Below are 16298 nucleotides of genomic sequence, written 5' to 3'. Positions count from 1 at the left end.
TTAACATCTACTTTCACAGAAAATGTCAAAATTTCTGACGATTTAGTAGCCTCATGTAATACTTGACATCTTCTTAAATAACATTTCTCCTCTTCATTTGCCTAAGTCAATTTCCCACTAAGAAATCGCAAAGAAATATAAAAACTATTTCCAACTCTTATATGCACCAATGGAGGATAGGATTTAAAAGGGGCTAGAATTGAGATGATTATTAGGTTTAACTGTAAGTTAACCACACAAATGTCTTTTTGGTTTTTTTAATGAATTTTTTTTGGCCACTCCATGCAGCATGCAGGATATTAGTTCCCCGACCAGGGATCGAACCCATGCCCCCTGCAGTGGAGTGTGGAGTCTTAACCACTGGACCAACAGGGAGGTCCCACAGATGTCTTTTAAAATTTTTCAGAAAGTGGTATTTTGCAAAGGCTAAATCATACATCAAGCTGTGACCATGAGCTCACCTTTCCATTCAGTGTTCCGTGGACCCGGTGCCATTGGCGGTTCATCTCTCCGAGATGCTCTGCAAACTCTGTTCTCTCATAGCGCTTACTTTCTACATCACAGGTGCTTAACTGAAGTAATGACTGGTTAACAAAGTCAACTATCCATTGTTTATAGTCCATTTCCATTCTAAACTCCTAAAATGAACAAAGAAAACAAAATTAAACCACCAAAGCCTGAATTGAAGTATGTGAACTGGACCTCTCCTTTGGTGCACCGTAGGGGGCACCAGGCTCCCACCCAGTAATCAAGGGGCACCTGTCTGGAGTTATGTTCTACCCTCCCCTAACCCCACCACGCATCTGCTTTATTTGAGTGGAGAGTCTTTTTGGGAATTACACATTCCTGGGAACAGAGAGACTCACCGCTTTCAAACAGACTGAAAAGTCAAAGATGGTACCATGTATGGTAGTTGCATCATAGGAACCCAAATCAAGACCCAGAGTCTGACAAAGGGTTCCTCTGAGAGGCTTCCTGAGAGCTCCACTGGAATTCAGTGCCACCCTGTGGGCTCATGGAAATGACAGGATGGGAAGTCTGAAGTTAAGACTCTCCCAGAAAACCCAGGACACCTTTAAGGAGCTCTGCCAGTTTAGGCAGCTTCTCTGCTCCTCTGTGGACCGTGTAGGGCTCCCTGTTTGGATGACTTTAAGTTCTAGAGCAATCCTAAACTCTCCCAGGGCCAAGCATGTTTCTGTTTAGGCTGATACCTGTTGGGTTTATTCTGGCAAGTTCTAGCACCTCCGTAGGAGACATCCAGGGGTAAAACTATGTGCTAGGTTACTAGGGCCTGTGAGAAAAATACACATAGACCCTCTACAGATTGTACTACTCACTGAAGTTAGGATGGGATAGGATATAAAAAGGAAATCCTTGCTAATACCATGCTTTGTGATTAAGCCATTCATCTTCTGCCCACCAGAGGCTAGATCCATTAGCCTATGAGGTCTTGGAAAGCAATGACCGGAGTCTTCATTCATCTTTGTGTTCCTAGTGGCAAACACCTGGCTCGGCACACAATAAGTGTTTGTGCGTGGCTTGTTAAATGTTAGTTAAATCTACTTGAAATCAAATATCGTGGAGAAGGCCACATTCCTATCTATTTGTAGAAGGATATCAACTTTTCCTTACGCATTGTCTTATCCAAAGAACATTTACTTAACACCTATTGGATGCCAGGTATTGGGCTAGGTGTGCTGTTTCAGGGAGGTAAAGGAGGAGCCCCTGCTCTCAAGAAGCTAAATCAAGGCGGGGAGATAGGCAAGTAAGAAAATAATTATAATACCGGGTGACAGGGACTATTGATAGCACCATGGAGACACCTAATCCTGGAAAGTAAACTGATCTGGCTGGGAGAGTCAGGGTAGATTTCCAAATGAGAAGATACTTGAACTGACTCCTGAAGGATGACTAAGAAGATTCCTACAGCTAAAAGCGGGACACTGGAATTCCAGGCCAAAGGTACAGCACGTACAAAAGCAAAAGCATGAGCAGGAGAGCACCAGGAGCGGTGGAGGGACCGCAAAAGATTTGGTTCAGGCAGAGTCCAGGGTTTATGTGGGGAAATGAAGAGCTGAGGCTGGCCAGAGCCAGTTAAAAGCTTGGATTCTGTCCTGTGGTGATGAGAGCTACCAAAGGAATCTGGGCAGAATAAGAGCAAGTATACTAACTTCTCTCTCTAGAATCATCCACCATCCCATTCCCCACCCTTAGAATTAGTTTTTCTAAATAATATCCTACATGTCTCTTTGTCCAGTATTTCCCTTCCAACTGACTTGCCTTCTTTATTTAATGAAAAGGCTTCTGGCGTTTTTGTGTAATTACCTTGTACTTGTGAAGAAGATTTCTAACTTGAGATGCAGAACTCAGTGAATGCCCAGAGTCTTCATCTGCAGTTTGATGTTCCACGTTGCTCATCCAGTTAATCATTTCTGTTATTGCTTTACGAGATGGCAATTTCTCCATCTGAAGCTGCAAAATCAAAATGATTTCCATTTAATTACCTGCAGTTAACAAAATGAATCAGGGCATCACTTAAGATAATATCTGGCTTGATAAAAGGTCTTGCCACATAATTATGCAGGTTACTCACAAAAACAAACCCAGCATTCAAGCTTAGAAGAAGTGACCCTAAAACAATGACAATGACCTTCACATAAACTAACACAGTGGTGCAGATAAACTGGGAAATAAAGTAATTAAGCCTGATTTCTCTCTTAAGAAAGATCCCACTGGAGGAGAGTCCAGTAATTAAGACCTATATTCAGTGGTGCCAGAGAAAAGATAGGCGGTGTCAATGAAAATTACTGAGTCAGAGAAATGATTTTAAAAGAGTTGTGAGCTAACAAGTGAATGCTAATGCAAATGCTGGGTCTTTAAATACTTACCTGGTGAAGTTTTTCTTGGATGTCAGGAAGCTGAGTTATGAGCATTGTCCACTTTTGTTCAAACTGTGCTAAAGAAGCTCTCAGTGTCGCCGTGTCAGCTTCTTTCAGGTGAAGAAGTTGGTTCCCAGTACTTAGAACTGCAGTTTTCAAGGAGGACTTTTCATCAAGTTCCTTTGAAAACTCCTAAAAGGAAACAGTTTTAAAGTTTAGAAACTTTTAAAATTTAAATGTGGCATGGATGGGCTTACCTGGTGGCACAGTGGTTGAGAATCCACCTGCCAACGCAGGGGACATGGGTTCGAACCCTGGCCTGGGAAGATCCCACATGCCGCAGAGCAACTAAGCCCGTGCACCGCAACTACTGAGCCTGTGCTCTAGAGCCCATGAGCCACAACTACTGAGCCCACATGCCACAACTACTGAAGCCCGCGCACCTAGAGCCCGTGCTCCGCAACAAGAGAAGTCACCACAATGAGAAGCCCGTGCATCGCAATGAAGAGTAGCCCCCGCTCGCCGCAACTAGAGAAAGCCCGTGCGCAGCAACGAAGACCCAACACAACCAAATAAATAAACAAACAAACAAATAAGTATAAATAAATAAATAAATATGGCATGGAGTAACTAAGAGTCAGAATAACTGGTTAGAGTCCAAAACTAAATAACTGAATTCAATTCAAATAGTAAATATTTATATGTGTATGTATGTATGTGTATATGCGCTCACATGTGAGCGCATATACACATGCACACACACACATTTTTCCTGCTAAGTGTCAGGCACTGTTCCAGGCATTTGATATACGGTGGGGAACAAAAGAGATGGAGTTCCTGCCCCTTGAGTGGCTTATAATCTAATGGATTAATATTTTTAAAAATAGACAAATCATCATTTCAACAATAAAAAGAAAATATGGAACACAGCACAAAGTTCATTTTTTTTAAAAGTTCATATTAAATGAACTAAATGCAACAAATTTTTAACTAAAATATCTGAAATCTTTCCTAGTACTTACAGGTTTTTCCAAGTATATTTTAAAAATATTTACATTTTAATTTCAAAGTGAGTAAACATAGCTACAAAATATGAAAAATGGAGAAAAGACTAAGGGAAAAGACGAAAAGGCCTCAAAGTATAATTTATATCACAAAATTAATACTTTCTTTTCTTCAAAAAAAACCCTTAAAACAATAGAACAATAACATTTTAGTAGAAACACCAATTCTGTATATAACAATTTAAAACCATGTATTTATTAGCTAACATTTATGAATTAATAATCCTGTGAGGTTTTAGGGGGCAGGTAGGGGAGTTATTTTCTACACTTGTAAAACATGCCCCATGTCAGGGCAAGTTTTAAATATATATATTTTTTAGAGTGTCAATTTAAAATATACTTTATCATTATTATAAGCATATAAATCAATAGTATAAACAAATAGTTCTAAGTTTGAAGAATGCAGCTGCTATTAGCCCAAGTTTTACCCCTTATCTACAAATGATTATGGAAACTATCACACCAACTCTCCTAATTTTCCCCCGATATTCTTTTCTAACCAACAATTACCTGAGCATATTGTATTACAACTTACAAAAAAATTGTTTATGTTGCTTCTGATTGTGTCCAAGTCCTGAGACACATTGAGGGACTGCTCTTTCCAGTAGTTCAGAGTTTGCTGAGAAGATTCCAACCACTTGGTTAACTGATCTGAATCTCTGTTATAACTAATAGGAGCAAAGTGGGAGAGAAAGGAAATTAGAAACGATATGCATCCCCCATATATTTTCTTCTGTTTCACCATTTATTTTCTTGTGTTGACCAATCCTATTATTCAGAAAAATCATGATTTTTTTAAAGAATTATACCCTGTTTAATCCCAGGTCCCAAATCTGATACTCCTGTCATTTTCTACGACTCTATAATGACTAATCAAGAACAAAGAGGCATTTTAAAGTCTAAAATAGTCTTTTAAAAGTTTATTACAGCTATACAAAAGTAAACCCACAGGTAAGGACAGAAATTATTTTTATTCATCAAATGTCCTCTATAGATTTGTGTACAGTAAAAATATAACCAGCATTGGTATAAGTTGTATAATAGCAAATTGCTATTGGCTAGATGCCAATATATTTATCTGATGGAATGAAAATATCCAAGCAAAATGCTGTCCCTCTTGTAACTTCTAAACTTCTTTAGGTTAAGACAGCCTCCCTAAGAGGTGGGAAAGAGAATGAGGTTAAATGTTCTATGTATTCTACCTTCTTCAAGGGTTTCAAGAATGAAGTAAGAGAAAGACAAATACCATATGATATCACTTATATGTGGAATCTAAAATATGATAAAAATGAACTTATTTACAATACAGAAACAGACTCACAGACATAGAAAACAAACTTATGGCCACCAAAGGGGAAAGGGATGGGGAGGGATAAATTAGGAGTTTGGGATTAACAAATACATACTACTATATATAAAATAGATAAACAACAAGGTCCTACTATAAAGCACATGGAACTATATTCAGTATCCTATAATAAACAACAATGGAAAAGAATATGAAAAAGAATATATGTATTATATATATAACTGAATATATATTACTGAACATGTATTATGAATCACTTTGCTATATACACCAGAAACTCACACAACATTGTAAATCAAGTATACTTCAATACAAAATAAAAAAATTTTTTTTAAAAGATTTGATCAGTTAAAGCAAAAAAATTCTTTGAAGAACTCCAAAGACTTTTTCAAACTATTCCATTAGCTAAAATTATTTTTAAGGTTTAAAAAAATTTTGGAAGAATGTAGGAAAGAGCAACGTCATGGCATAAAGGTTAACATGTGTATAATTCTATAACATAATTCCTAGTTTCCACAGGACTGATTACACATTATCCTGAGTCTTGCAAACTAGCATCAGAGACTCTAGTTCCCATTTAGCCTGGAAGAGGGACTCAACTGCTTTAGATTGTCAAAAACCATACAACAGGGGGACGGCATGTAAAATCTGGTTGACTGCAGAATCCCTCTGAGGTCTTTTTCTGATGCCAATCAATCCCTAAGAAACCACACCTGAGCAGATGCTTGAGAAGCGTTTGTAGTCTGTGTAGTTCATGATCAATTTTTTTGTTTAGGGACAACCACTGCTCTTCCAGTTTTGCAATCTGGCCCTCCAGTTCAGGACAGCTCACGGAGACCACCAGCTGTTTGCCTTCATTCACAGTCTGGTAAAGCCGGGCATGCTTCTCATCGATGTTTCTTTTTATTTGCTAATAAAAATAAAGTCATAGAATGAATTATTTAAAAATTAAATCAGCCAGTCAATTCACAAACACTTCATGAAAAACCTACAGTAGAGGCTACTGAAGAAACAGTAACACTTTCCAAACCCTCAAGACTCTTGCAGTCTGGCTGAACAAACATGATTAATGGATTATTAATTATCTTTCACAATGAGAGTGTCCAATGCATTTCTACTGCACAGATTATACATGCAATATAAAATGAAAATTCACAGATTTAGATCTGATTGGTTACTTCTTTCACCTAGAAACTAAAAAGGTGATGGTCTACAGGGCACACTGAGCTTGCAGAGAGGTTTTGTGTGACCTAAAGCTTATTCTGAAAATCAAGAACTTTTACATAGAAATCAAGATTTCCTGTGACTCGGGGAAAACAGGAAGCTCTAGCAAGCTCCTTTGGAAGAGGCTGTTCTCCTGGGTTCTCCTCCACCACTGTCCCCACCAGCCCTCCAGCTGTCCACCCGGTCAGTGACCCTTATTTCTGTTCTCCTGCCTGGGCACCTGGAAGCATTTTACATTGCGGCCTAGGTACGAAGGGGATCAATAAGAAAACATTTCTTTATCATCTTTTAGACCCAAACAGTAGGGGGCAAAGCTCATTTTGAGAGTCTTCTGGATATAAGGATTCAGGAGGGAGAAAAGAAGAGGATTTTAGAAGAATAAATGAAAACAACACATTGCTAATTCAACTTCATGAAAAAAAAAACAAAATTCTTCAGAACTGCGAATGCAATGACCCCCTGAAGACAACTCTGTCTAAAGGCAATTATCTTCTGCAGTTGGGTTCAGCTAATGACACATATCCTGACAGTTACTTAAATTTAATCTTAAAAAATAAATTATGATCAAAACAGAACATTTGCTATTTTCCAATTAACTTAAGCTTTTTAAAAAAATTAATAAAAAAGTCTACCTCCAATGCCCTTTCCACCACTCCTAGCTGCAACTCCTTCTGCCTGCCCGACTCCACAGGCTAGAATAAAATGTCCAACATTAGTTTAAAAAAAAAAGGTTCTAATTTTCTAAGCCTTCAGTGTGAGACATTTCATCTTAAGAGCATCTCTGAGAAGTTTTTTATTTTTTTTTTCAAAATATCTTTTGTTACAGTTACATGGAAATGCTATTGTTTCATGGGTTACCCTCATATCTGAGAAGTTTTAATTTTCCCATTTTATACACGGGCGTCAGACTGCACTGGTCACTAGGTCAATGAGGTGTCAACCGGCATTGGAACACGGCTTGTTCAACACCAGAGGCCATGCAACGGACTGCCCCTACATTCCCGGCCCACAGACGTCCCCTGATCAAGATACACACAAACCTCTCCATGACGCAGAAGACGATAACGACCTAAGGAACGCTATCAGTGAGATGGGCTTTACTAGATATCTGTCTTCTTTTAGTCTGGAAAATGTATTTAAAAGTCTTTGAAAAATTATTTTGATTTTTAAAATATTTCAAACTTAACAGACTCACAGGTTATAGTTTAAGGTATACAGCTACTCTTGGGGAAATAATCAGGCTTCTATCAGGTTGGCTAATATGAACTGTTTCTTAATATAATAAGGTTTAAAGCCGATCTGTTTTCAGCTGCATTCTTTCAGCTGTTCAGATGGTACCTTCTGCACCCCTAGGCTAACAAAGAATTAAGGAGCAGCTTCTCGCCCCCCATAAGATTCAGCTTTATCTCTGAGTCCGGCTCAATATGACAAGATGGCAAAGAGATCAATGGCAGCTTTCAAGACACCTAGAGAGCATAACTACAGCATTCCAGCCTCTGGAAAATGTTCCTTACAGGAGCTTAAGTGCCTCCAAGGAATGGTGGGACCCTGCCAAGTATTCCATGCTTTCTTCTTCCATCCGGTCTGGTCCGGCAACAAACCTGCCTTTGAAGTCTTAAAGTTGATACTTGATAGCAACCTCTAGCTGCACAACTCAGATTCTGACCACATACATTCTAAAGTTAAAACTAAGTATTTTCAGTTTCTGCAGAAAATATTTAAAACTTGTTTTTATCTTGTTGGTCATGTTCTCAATACCACTTGAAAACCATTTTAAGGTTTTATCTTTTCTATGGCATTGAAATTTGACACACAGAGACTTTGATAATAACAATATCAAATGTTACACAAGAAAAAAATTTCAAGTTTGAAGTCTCCTTATAATGCTGGTGGCAGGTAACAGATTACTGTTTGTCTCATAGGCCATGTCCAGTCAGGGCTTCACTGTTGTCATAAAACTAAAAATATGTTCAGAGGCCCGTGGTTTACAAAGTTCTTCCCATACTTTAGCTCATGTCCACACCCACTGACATCCACCTCCAGAGACCGGTAGCACCAGCTTGACTACCTACATGCTACAGATAAAGACACTGAGGCTTAGAGACAGAAAGTTGACGAAGTGATAAGTGAGAGCCAGGACTCAAACCAAGGTCCCGACCCCACGTCAGACACGTGGGTATGTCAAGAAGCCCACAAGTAAATCTGCAGTTTCCCCAAATATGTCTCACTGTGAGTTGTGTGAGGAATGATATTTCATTTCAATTCAAATCATTCACCTTCAAAGTCAAGCAATTTAGTCAAAACACAATAAAAACACAAAGTGCTACAGACAATGACTTTGACGGCTTAAGTGGAAGCAAAATACCTGGTAAAATGAAATCCTTTCCATTAATCTTTCCTCCGTCTCTTCCACCAAACTCACAGAGGGTAACGTAGATACAAGAATTTCCAGGTCCTTTTCAAGAGATGCATAGTTTTCATCAAATTCTTCCCATTTCTAAAGAATTAAGAACACATGATCAGCAGGGGGCTTTTTCTAGATTAGTTCCAGATAATGACAAAATTAATCCTAAAAACAAAAATGAACTCCGAGACCGTACAAAATTAAAGCACAGATTCCAGGGGTTTCTGAGCTATAACCCACCCTAGTAAGAGCTCAGTGTCTGGTGGGAAACAACTCCACTTGCACTGCTTCGTGGAGAAGGTTTTAAAAAATCCAGTTGGGGGCTTCCCTGGTGGCGCAGTGGTTGGGAGTCTGCCTGCCGATGCAGGGGACACGGGTTCGAGCCCTGGTCTGGGAGGATCCCGCGTGCCAAGGAGCGACTGGGCCCGTGAGCCACAGTTGCTGAGCCTGCGCGTCTGGAGCCTGTGCTCCGCAACGGGAGAGGCCGCGATGGTGAGAGGCCCGTGCACCGCGATGAGGAGTGGCCCCCACTTGCCGTGGCTGGAGAGAGCCCTCGCACAGAGGCGGGGACCCAGCACAGCCATAGATAAATAAATTAATTAATTAATTTAAAAAAACCCAAAAACCCACTTATAAAAAAAAAAAATCCAGTTGGTATTAGGGTTTTATGCTTGTCTCGTCAAATCGAGGAGGGAATAATAGGATTAAGTTAAAGTGATACTCTCAGCATATACCTCTGTGGAGACCTCAGAGCCTTTCTCTTACTTGGAAAGGAAGGGGCTAACTTGTAAAGTCTTTTTCAACAGAAGCTTCTGTTAGGCTGCTCCCAACGCTCCCTGCTCCAATTCCCAGTCCGACGAACATTACCCAACAAACATGACCCAAACCGTTACCCTACCGTGCTGCTTGAAGAAGCTGTTTGAGAAGTTATGGGCTTACGCTTCATCAGGGGAGTAACTACTGCCTTAGCCTGAGTCTGCCTTGTCCTAGGTCTCTCCATTTCCATAGAAGCCCACCCCTAGGGTCTCAGCACTCTACAGAGCTGACTTAGGGACATGAAATCTTACCTGCTGGAAAATTAACCACCTTAGTAATTCTCATAGCTAGTGAAACAGCGGGTGACATGGCTGTCAGGGGCACTCACTGGGTTCATGGAGTCTTTTTTTTTTTTTTTTAACTTATTTATTATTTATTTGGCTGTGCCACAGGGCATGTAGGATCTTAGTTCCCTGACCAGGGAGTAAACCTGTGCCCCCTGCAGTGGAAGCACGGAGTCTTAACCACTGGACCGCCAGGGAAGTCCCTCATGGAGTCTTTTTTTTAAATACGATGAACTATTACTATAAATATCAACTTGACACACTAACTAGAAAATTACTTTTATTAGCATAAAATAATACCATAGCTTATTATCACATTAAAAAGTTGAACACTGGAACTTTCCTGGTGGCGCAGTGGTTAGGAATCTGCCTGTCAGTGCAGGGGACACGGGTTTGATCCCTGGTCTGGGAAGATCCCACATGTCGTGGAGCAACTAAGCCCGTGTGCCACAACTACTGAGCCTGCGCTCTAGAGCCCGTGAGCCACAACTACTGAGCCCACGTGCCACAACTACTGAAACCTGTGAGCCTAGAGCCCGTGCTCCACAACAAGAGAAGCCACTGCGATGAGAAGCCCACGCACCGCAATGAAGAGTAGCCCCCGCTCGCCGCAACTAGAGAAAGCCCACGTGCAGCAACGAAGACTCAATGCAGCCAAAAAGAAAATAAATTAAAAAAAAAAAAAAGTTAAATATTTCTTTGTTTTTTGTTTATTTCCTTTATGTACTAACATCCACCGTGTTTAAGAAGTTAAAGGGGAAATGAACCTTAAAATTGAGAACGAGCTTTATGTAAGCTTAATTTTTTCTTTGAATCGGGGCAGGACTGTCATGAATCCACTTCAGCAACAGAACTTCTGGGCTTGTCCTCTTCGGGATGCACAGTTTCTGAACCACTGACTATTTCATCAAATGATCTCATTCAGGATCGCAAAGTGCTTTCCATTTTGTTTATTTGTACACACAAACCTAGAAGGTAGAAAGATGCTGTGCCATCCCTAACCAACATATAAGAAATCTCGGCTAATATTTCATTCCGGAAGTAGCAGTCAGAGCTGGAACAGGATTCCACGTTCCTCACTGCTGGTTCCCACTTAACTACTGCTTAATAATAACCAGATACTTGTTTTCGAACCTACAGGTGATGGTTGAAAATCCAGAATTCCCGGCTTAAGTACAAAATTTATGAAAGCCACATACCTGCAATAAACTTTGCAGCTTTATTCCACACTGGTGTGACTTTTCTTCTAGCAATTTAACTTCCTTTACTTGTTCTGCCCAAAATGTCTCTTTCTTTTGCAATAAAGAAGGAAGCATTTTGTTGGAGTATGTTTGGATCAACAGCATGTCAGCAACAAGCTTCTGGAAAAAAAGCTGTGAAATGAGGAAGATTTTAATATTTATTTATTTTTACATTGTGAAAAATCTTAAAATTCAAGTTACTTCAACATGTTATAGTGTCATTTACTTTTTAATCCAAAATCCCAGGACAGCCATGTAGAGTCAAACACACGAGAAAACAAAATAAAAATTGCCTATGTGTCCATAGTCTTTGAGTACGAATGGAATTTTAACAAATCACAAAGAAAAATTACCCTAGGTAATATTTTCCACAAAAGAGTCCACATTAAAGGGCAAACATTATTAATTAGTCAATTTAAATTTCCAGTGAGATCTTCCTATATCAGTTATTCCAAGTTTTAAGAAACTTTACATAAAGTGGTAAAGCCACTGAAGTGGCTAATTAGTTTCAAGATGATAACTTGGATGGACAGTTGTGTGAGCCCAAGAAACTCACATATGCAATAGCCAGGGGTTCCTAAACTCTGGTTCTAACTTCTACACAATAAAATAGTTAACTAAAGGGAATTCGCTGATGGGGTCTCTTGGGATTCTGGTTGGTAAAAGCTCCCAGAAGAGCACTTTAAGACCTTTAAAGAGGAAGGCTTTCCTTCACATGGCTCTCTATTTATAGTCGGCTGCCCCCTCTAGTTGTTTGGGGGGGACTTCTTATTAGGTGAATCCCTTCTCTTGTTCCTTGAAAAGGATACACAGAAGGGTTTATAAAAGCATCTAGCATAAGGTCTGACACATTGTATATATCAGTTAATATATTTTCTCCTCTTCCCCACCATCCTTTATACAATATTTACCTCTGAATTTTTCTCAGACTAAGGTCTACTTAATCAAAAGCCTACACTTCAGCTTATCAAAGGCAGGAACTCTGTCTTATACATTTTTATTATCAGCACTTAATTACTACATATCTCTTGTTGACGATCATGAGGTTTTGTTTAATGAAATGAATAGAAAACAAAAGGATTTATTGTAGCATTATGCTAGACATACATTTACGTAATTTAAATATTTCTTTTGATTTCAGTTCTCAGTAAAGCCTCTCCTAACCCCCGAATTCAATTCCCTCTATTAAATGTTCTTAAAGTGTGTATGCCAAGTTTAATTTTAAATTTGTTTGAATGACTCCTTGACAAATATGCCTTCTCAATCAACTGAAAGCTCCATAAGTATTAGGAACTATGTCTGTTTTCACTCACAATCATATTCTTACGAGTTTAGCAGGGTTCCTGGTACACAGTGAGCACTGTAATAGATGTTTGTTGAAAGAATGAAGGAATGCTGTAAATTTCACCAAGGAAGAAAACGGATGCTCTTAGTTCACACTCAGAAAAACTTAAAGTCTATGAAAAGGTGATCTGACCCACGTGTCTTACCTTGTGATTTTGTATTTGAGCCTGTAAGGCAACTTTACTTTTGGTTTGTTGTAAGTGGTCATGAGCAAGATTTTCCTTTCCGATATTCACCAGTTCTACCATGCCTTGCAACAAAGCATCTTGCTGGCTCTCAGTGATGAAAGGGCTGCTGAGTTTTGTGTATCTGGCTCTCAGGATTCCCCACATTCTGTCAAGTACATCCTGAAAAGAAAGAGCAGGTATGCACAGACTTTCCCATCCAACCATGAAAATAACCCAAATGAAGAACATATCTAAATTCCCTTGGTAGAAGAAAAAAGTCTTACTTTTTACAATCACAGTAATTCACGGAGAGGAAATTATAAGAGTAATACTCTTTATAATTCATAGTTATGTTTTCTGCTCAGACATACCTCTAATTTGTAAACCTCCTGGAGTAGAACAGAAGGTAAATGAAGCCTCTCCCCTTCGTCTCTTAGTTTTGCCACTCGGCTCTCAGAGTTCTGCAGCTCCACTGTATATGCATCTGCTTTCTAAAGCGAGAGACAATACAGAAAAGTAAAACCCTTTAATAAGGAGTCTACATATTCATTTAAAAAGAATTAAAACAGTATAGAAAAGAATTAAGGGAAAAGTGAAAGTCCCACTTCTCTATCCTCTCCATTCTCCCCAAAGAGCCACAGTTGACGGTTTGTTCCTAATGTGTTCAAAGCACGTACTGAGTAGAGGTATAGTGCACATCCTGAAACGCAACAGATTGCACACATCGTTGTGTTCTGCAATTTGCATTCCTCACTTATCAGCTCCTCAGCATCTCTTCACATCAGTACAAACGTATCTGGAGCCTTTTAAACGGACATATAGTATGCCATCGCAAGGCTGCTCACTGCTTTAGCAGCAGTCTGCTCTTAATGGACTTTTGGGCTATTTAGAGCCTTTAATTCAAGCAGTGCAGCTAGGTCCATCCTTGAATATTCATAAACATATTTATCTTTATGCACTTGCCTTTTCCTTTAGGATAAGTGCAAGTCCGGTACCTAGAGAAGTGCCTGAACATAGTAGGTCCTCAATTAATACTTGCTGGATAAATGGAGTGAAAGAGCTGCTGTATGGAAGAGCATTTAGGCTTAAAGTTTTGATATGTAGCCAAATGATCCCTAGATGCTGGACTAATTGGCACTCCTACAAAGAGGGTGAGGGTTTCATTTCTCAATACCCTTCCCAACACTAAACAAACTTATATTTCGGGAAGTGATTAGGAAACACAGCTTATACACAAGACTCTCTGGTTCAAGGTTAAGTCAGTTTGAATTATTTTGACTTGATTACCTGAAGCTGTTCATCAATACTCTGGCCACTAATTTCATTCAGAGATTGTTGTAAAGATGTTTTATTCTTAGTAAGTTGATCATATAATCGCTTTATTTCATTCTGTATAAAAAGATAAATGCAGGAAACAGTGAGAATCTCACTTAGGCCTTCAGTACCTTTTTAAAAATTCAGTTGTCCTTCAGTTTCTGTGCTATAAGAAATTTCAAACATATGCCAAAATAGGAGTAATCCCTGCATTTCCAACATCCATCCAGCTTTAACAGTTACTGACTTGGGGCTGGTCGTCTCTCTTCTGCACCCTCCCCTGAGCTTTCTTGACTATACCTAACCTCCCTTCCCTCAGATTATTTGGAAGCAAATCCCAGATATCATATTATTTCACTAGTATATGTTTCAGTATGTAGTTCCTAAAAGATAAAGATTCCTCCCTTTAAAAATACTACAAATCAATAATAATTCCTTAGTATTATTAACTGTCTAGGCAGGGTTCACATTTCTCTAATTGCCTATACTTTTTCCTTTTGGCTTATTGGAACCGGGATCTAAATGAGGTCCAACAGGTTGCAATGGATTAATAAGTGTCTTAAGTCCCTTGTAATCTGCAGGCTCCCTGCCCATCTCTCTCTTTTTTTGTTTTTTTTTGGATTTTTTGGTGTTGGGGTGGCGGGATGGTCGTGGAAAAAAGCACATATACACACATTCTATGCAGCTTGCCACTGCCTGGGCCTGGCTGACTGCATTCCCTTGGTGCCGCTCAACATATTCCTCCCTTGTGTCTATTTGACTTGGATTCTAGAGGCTTGATCAGATTCAGGTTTGATTTTATGGGCAAGACTCCTTCCTAAGTGATGTTCTGTTTCATTTCTCTCTCATTAGATAGTTTTTAGTAGCTTCCTAATGAGTCCACTTGCCTCAAGTCTCCGCTCTAATCCCCATTAGACAACTGCCAGACGGATCTGCCGGAAATGTACATGGACTGTCATTCCTTTGCTCAAAAACTGTAACGGCTCCCTTTACCTAGAAATCCTGCCAGGTGACGCTCTTTAAGTGGCTGAATGTAATGCAGGAAAGAAACACTACTTTAGCTCAACCTAACAAATTCATACCCGAGAGCTTGGAAAGGACCTCGCTTTCAAATGGTCTCCCACCATGAGCAGCTGAACTAACTTAAAGACCTTCACAGAAAGAGTGTCATCGCTTTCCTTAGCAATGCCCACTCATGAATGGTGCCAGGAATAGGAATGAATGGAAATTAGAGGTCCATGCTATGACCTAAGACAGTGTCAAAGCAGCCAAGCGCCCAGACCCATACCTGATAACTGCGGTTATAGTCGAGGCCAGCTTTCAGGGACTTGCTCCTAGAGGCAGTTGTAGCCTGGATGTGCTCCAGGTAGACTTGGAGGTTATCAAAACAGTCAAGGAACAGGTTGGCGTTCTTGCCAGGCCAAGTCATGGCTTTTGAAATATCATTCTTCTTGTCACTCACAGCTAAGCAAAGTTTTTTCAACTCAAGAGCCAGAGTCTGCAAAGTGGAGAGGAAGAAAGACACTGTGAACAAGGTCTGACCTTGAGAGCTTTCAGCTCTAGTTAACTAGCGGGCTGCCTGTGGTAATGGCCAACACGTGGGCTTGACGGACGCTCCCTACCTCGTAGTGCACCTGCTGGGCACCGACATCCCCTCTCAAGAGCCAAGGGGTCTGCAGCATCTCCTCCACACTGCCCAGGCACTGACTGAGGGTCAGAAAGAGTTCAAGTAATTTCTTATCCAAATTTGCGTATGTTTCTTCTGACACGTTTTCCTAAATCAAGAGGAGAAAAGGAAAAATAAAAATCACTAAGATTCCTCACCTTCTTAAGCCTACATTTTCCCTGGTTTCCATTATAGTTTACAATTTATGTTATGCTTTTTTTTTTAAATAATTAGTCATTTCAAATGCACTGTGAACTAGGTAGCAGAATAAATAAATAAAATTAAGATGTTAACTCTGAGAGAAACAAGTTTAAGAAACTCAGTGTTAGGTAGTGAGTTGACTACTGAATGGAATTAAAAGGTAAATCAAAAGATGAAGGACTTCTTTAGTGGGGCCATCCAGGTGGAAGCGTGGTCCCAGATAAATCACACTATCCCTCTTCCCACTGTTCTCCACCTCCCATATTTTAACATAGGAGAAAGTGGGTTAATGAAATCAAGTATGGCCTGGAGAAGGAAAAGAAGTCAAGAAACTTGAAGGGTTCATTAGAAAAAGGTACAACATCTTAAAGGTAGGCATGGTACG

The 16298-nt window shown here is 39.7% G+C and overlaps 1 protein-coding gene across 15 annotated transcripts in view; it reads right to left on the bottom strand.

Annotated features, from left to right (window-relative positions):
- Positions 1-16298, bottom strand: part of SYNE2 (spectrin repeat containing nuclear envelope protein 2) — a 319025-nt gene that overhangs the window by 66556 nt on the left and 236171 nt on the right. For all 15 annotated transcript variants that reach the window (XM_059914375.1, XM_059914389.1, XM_059914374.1 and 12 more), the window contains 12 exons: positions 15669-15821; positions 15335-15544; positions 14020-14121; positions 13104-13223; positions 12712-12912; positions 11180-11353; positions 8842-8973; positions 5966-6162; positions 4479-4611; positions 2889-3071; positions 2326-2472; positions 462-638 (listed from right to left, as the gene is read on the bottom strand). In XM_059914375.1, the coding sequence (XP_059770358.1) occupies positions 462-638; positions 2326-2472; positions 2889-3071; positions 4479-4611; positions 5966-6162; positions 8842-8973; positions 11180-11353; positions 12712-12912; positions 13104-13223; positions 14020-14121; positions 15335-15544; positions 15669-15821 (1929 nt within the window). The remainder of the gene's footprint in view (positions 1-461; positions 639-2325; positions 2473-2888; positions 3072-4478; positions 4612-5965; positions 6163-8841; positions 8974-11179; positions 11354-12711; positions 12913-13103; positions 13224-14019; positions 14122-15334; positions 15545-15668; positions 15822-16298) is intronic.

This window comes from Balaenoptera ricei, chromosome 2 (assembly GCF_028023285.1).
Source record: "Balaenoptera ricei isolate mBalRic1 chromosome 2, mBalRic1.hap2, whole genome shotgun sequence".
Lineage (NCBI taxonomy): Eukaryota > Metazoa > Chordata > Mammalia > Artiodactyla > Balaenopteridae > Balaenoptera > Balaenoptera ricei.
This window is presented reverse-complemented; position numbering and strand designations above follow the sequence as displayed.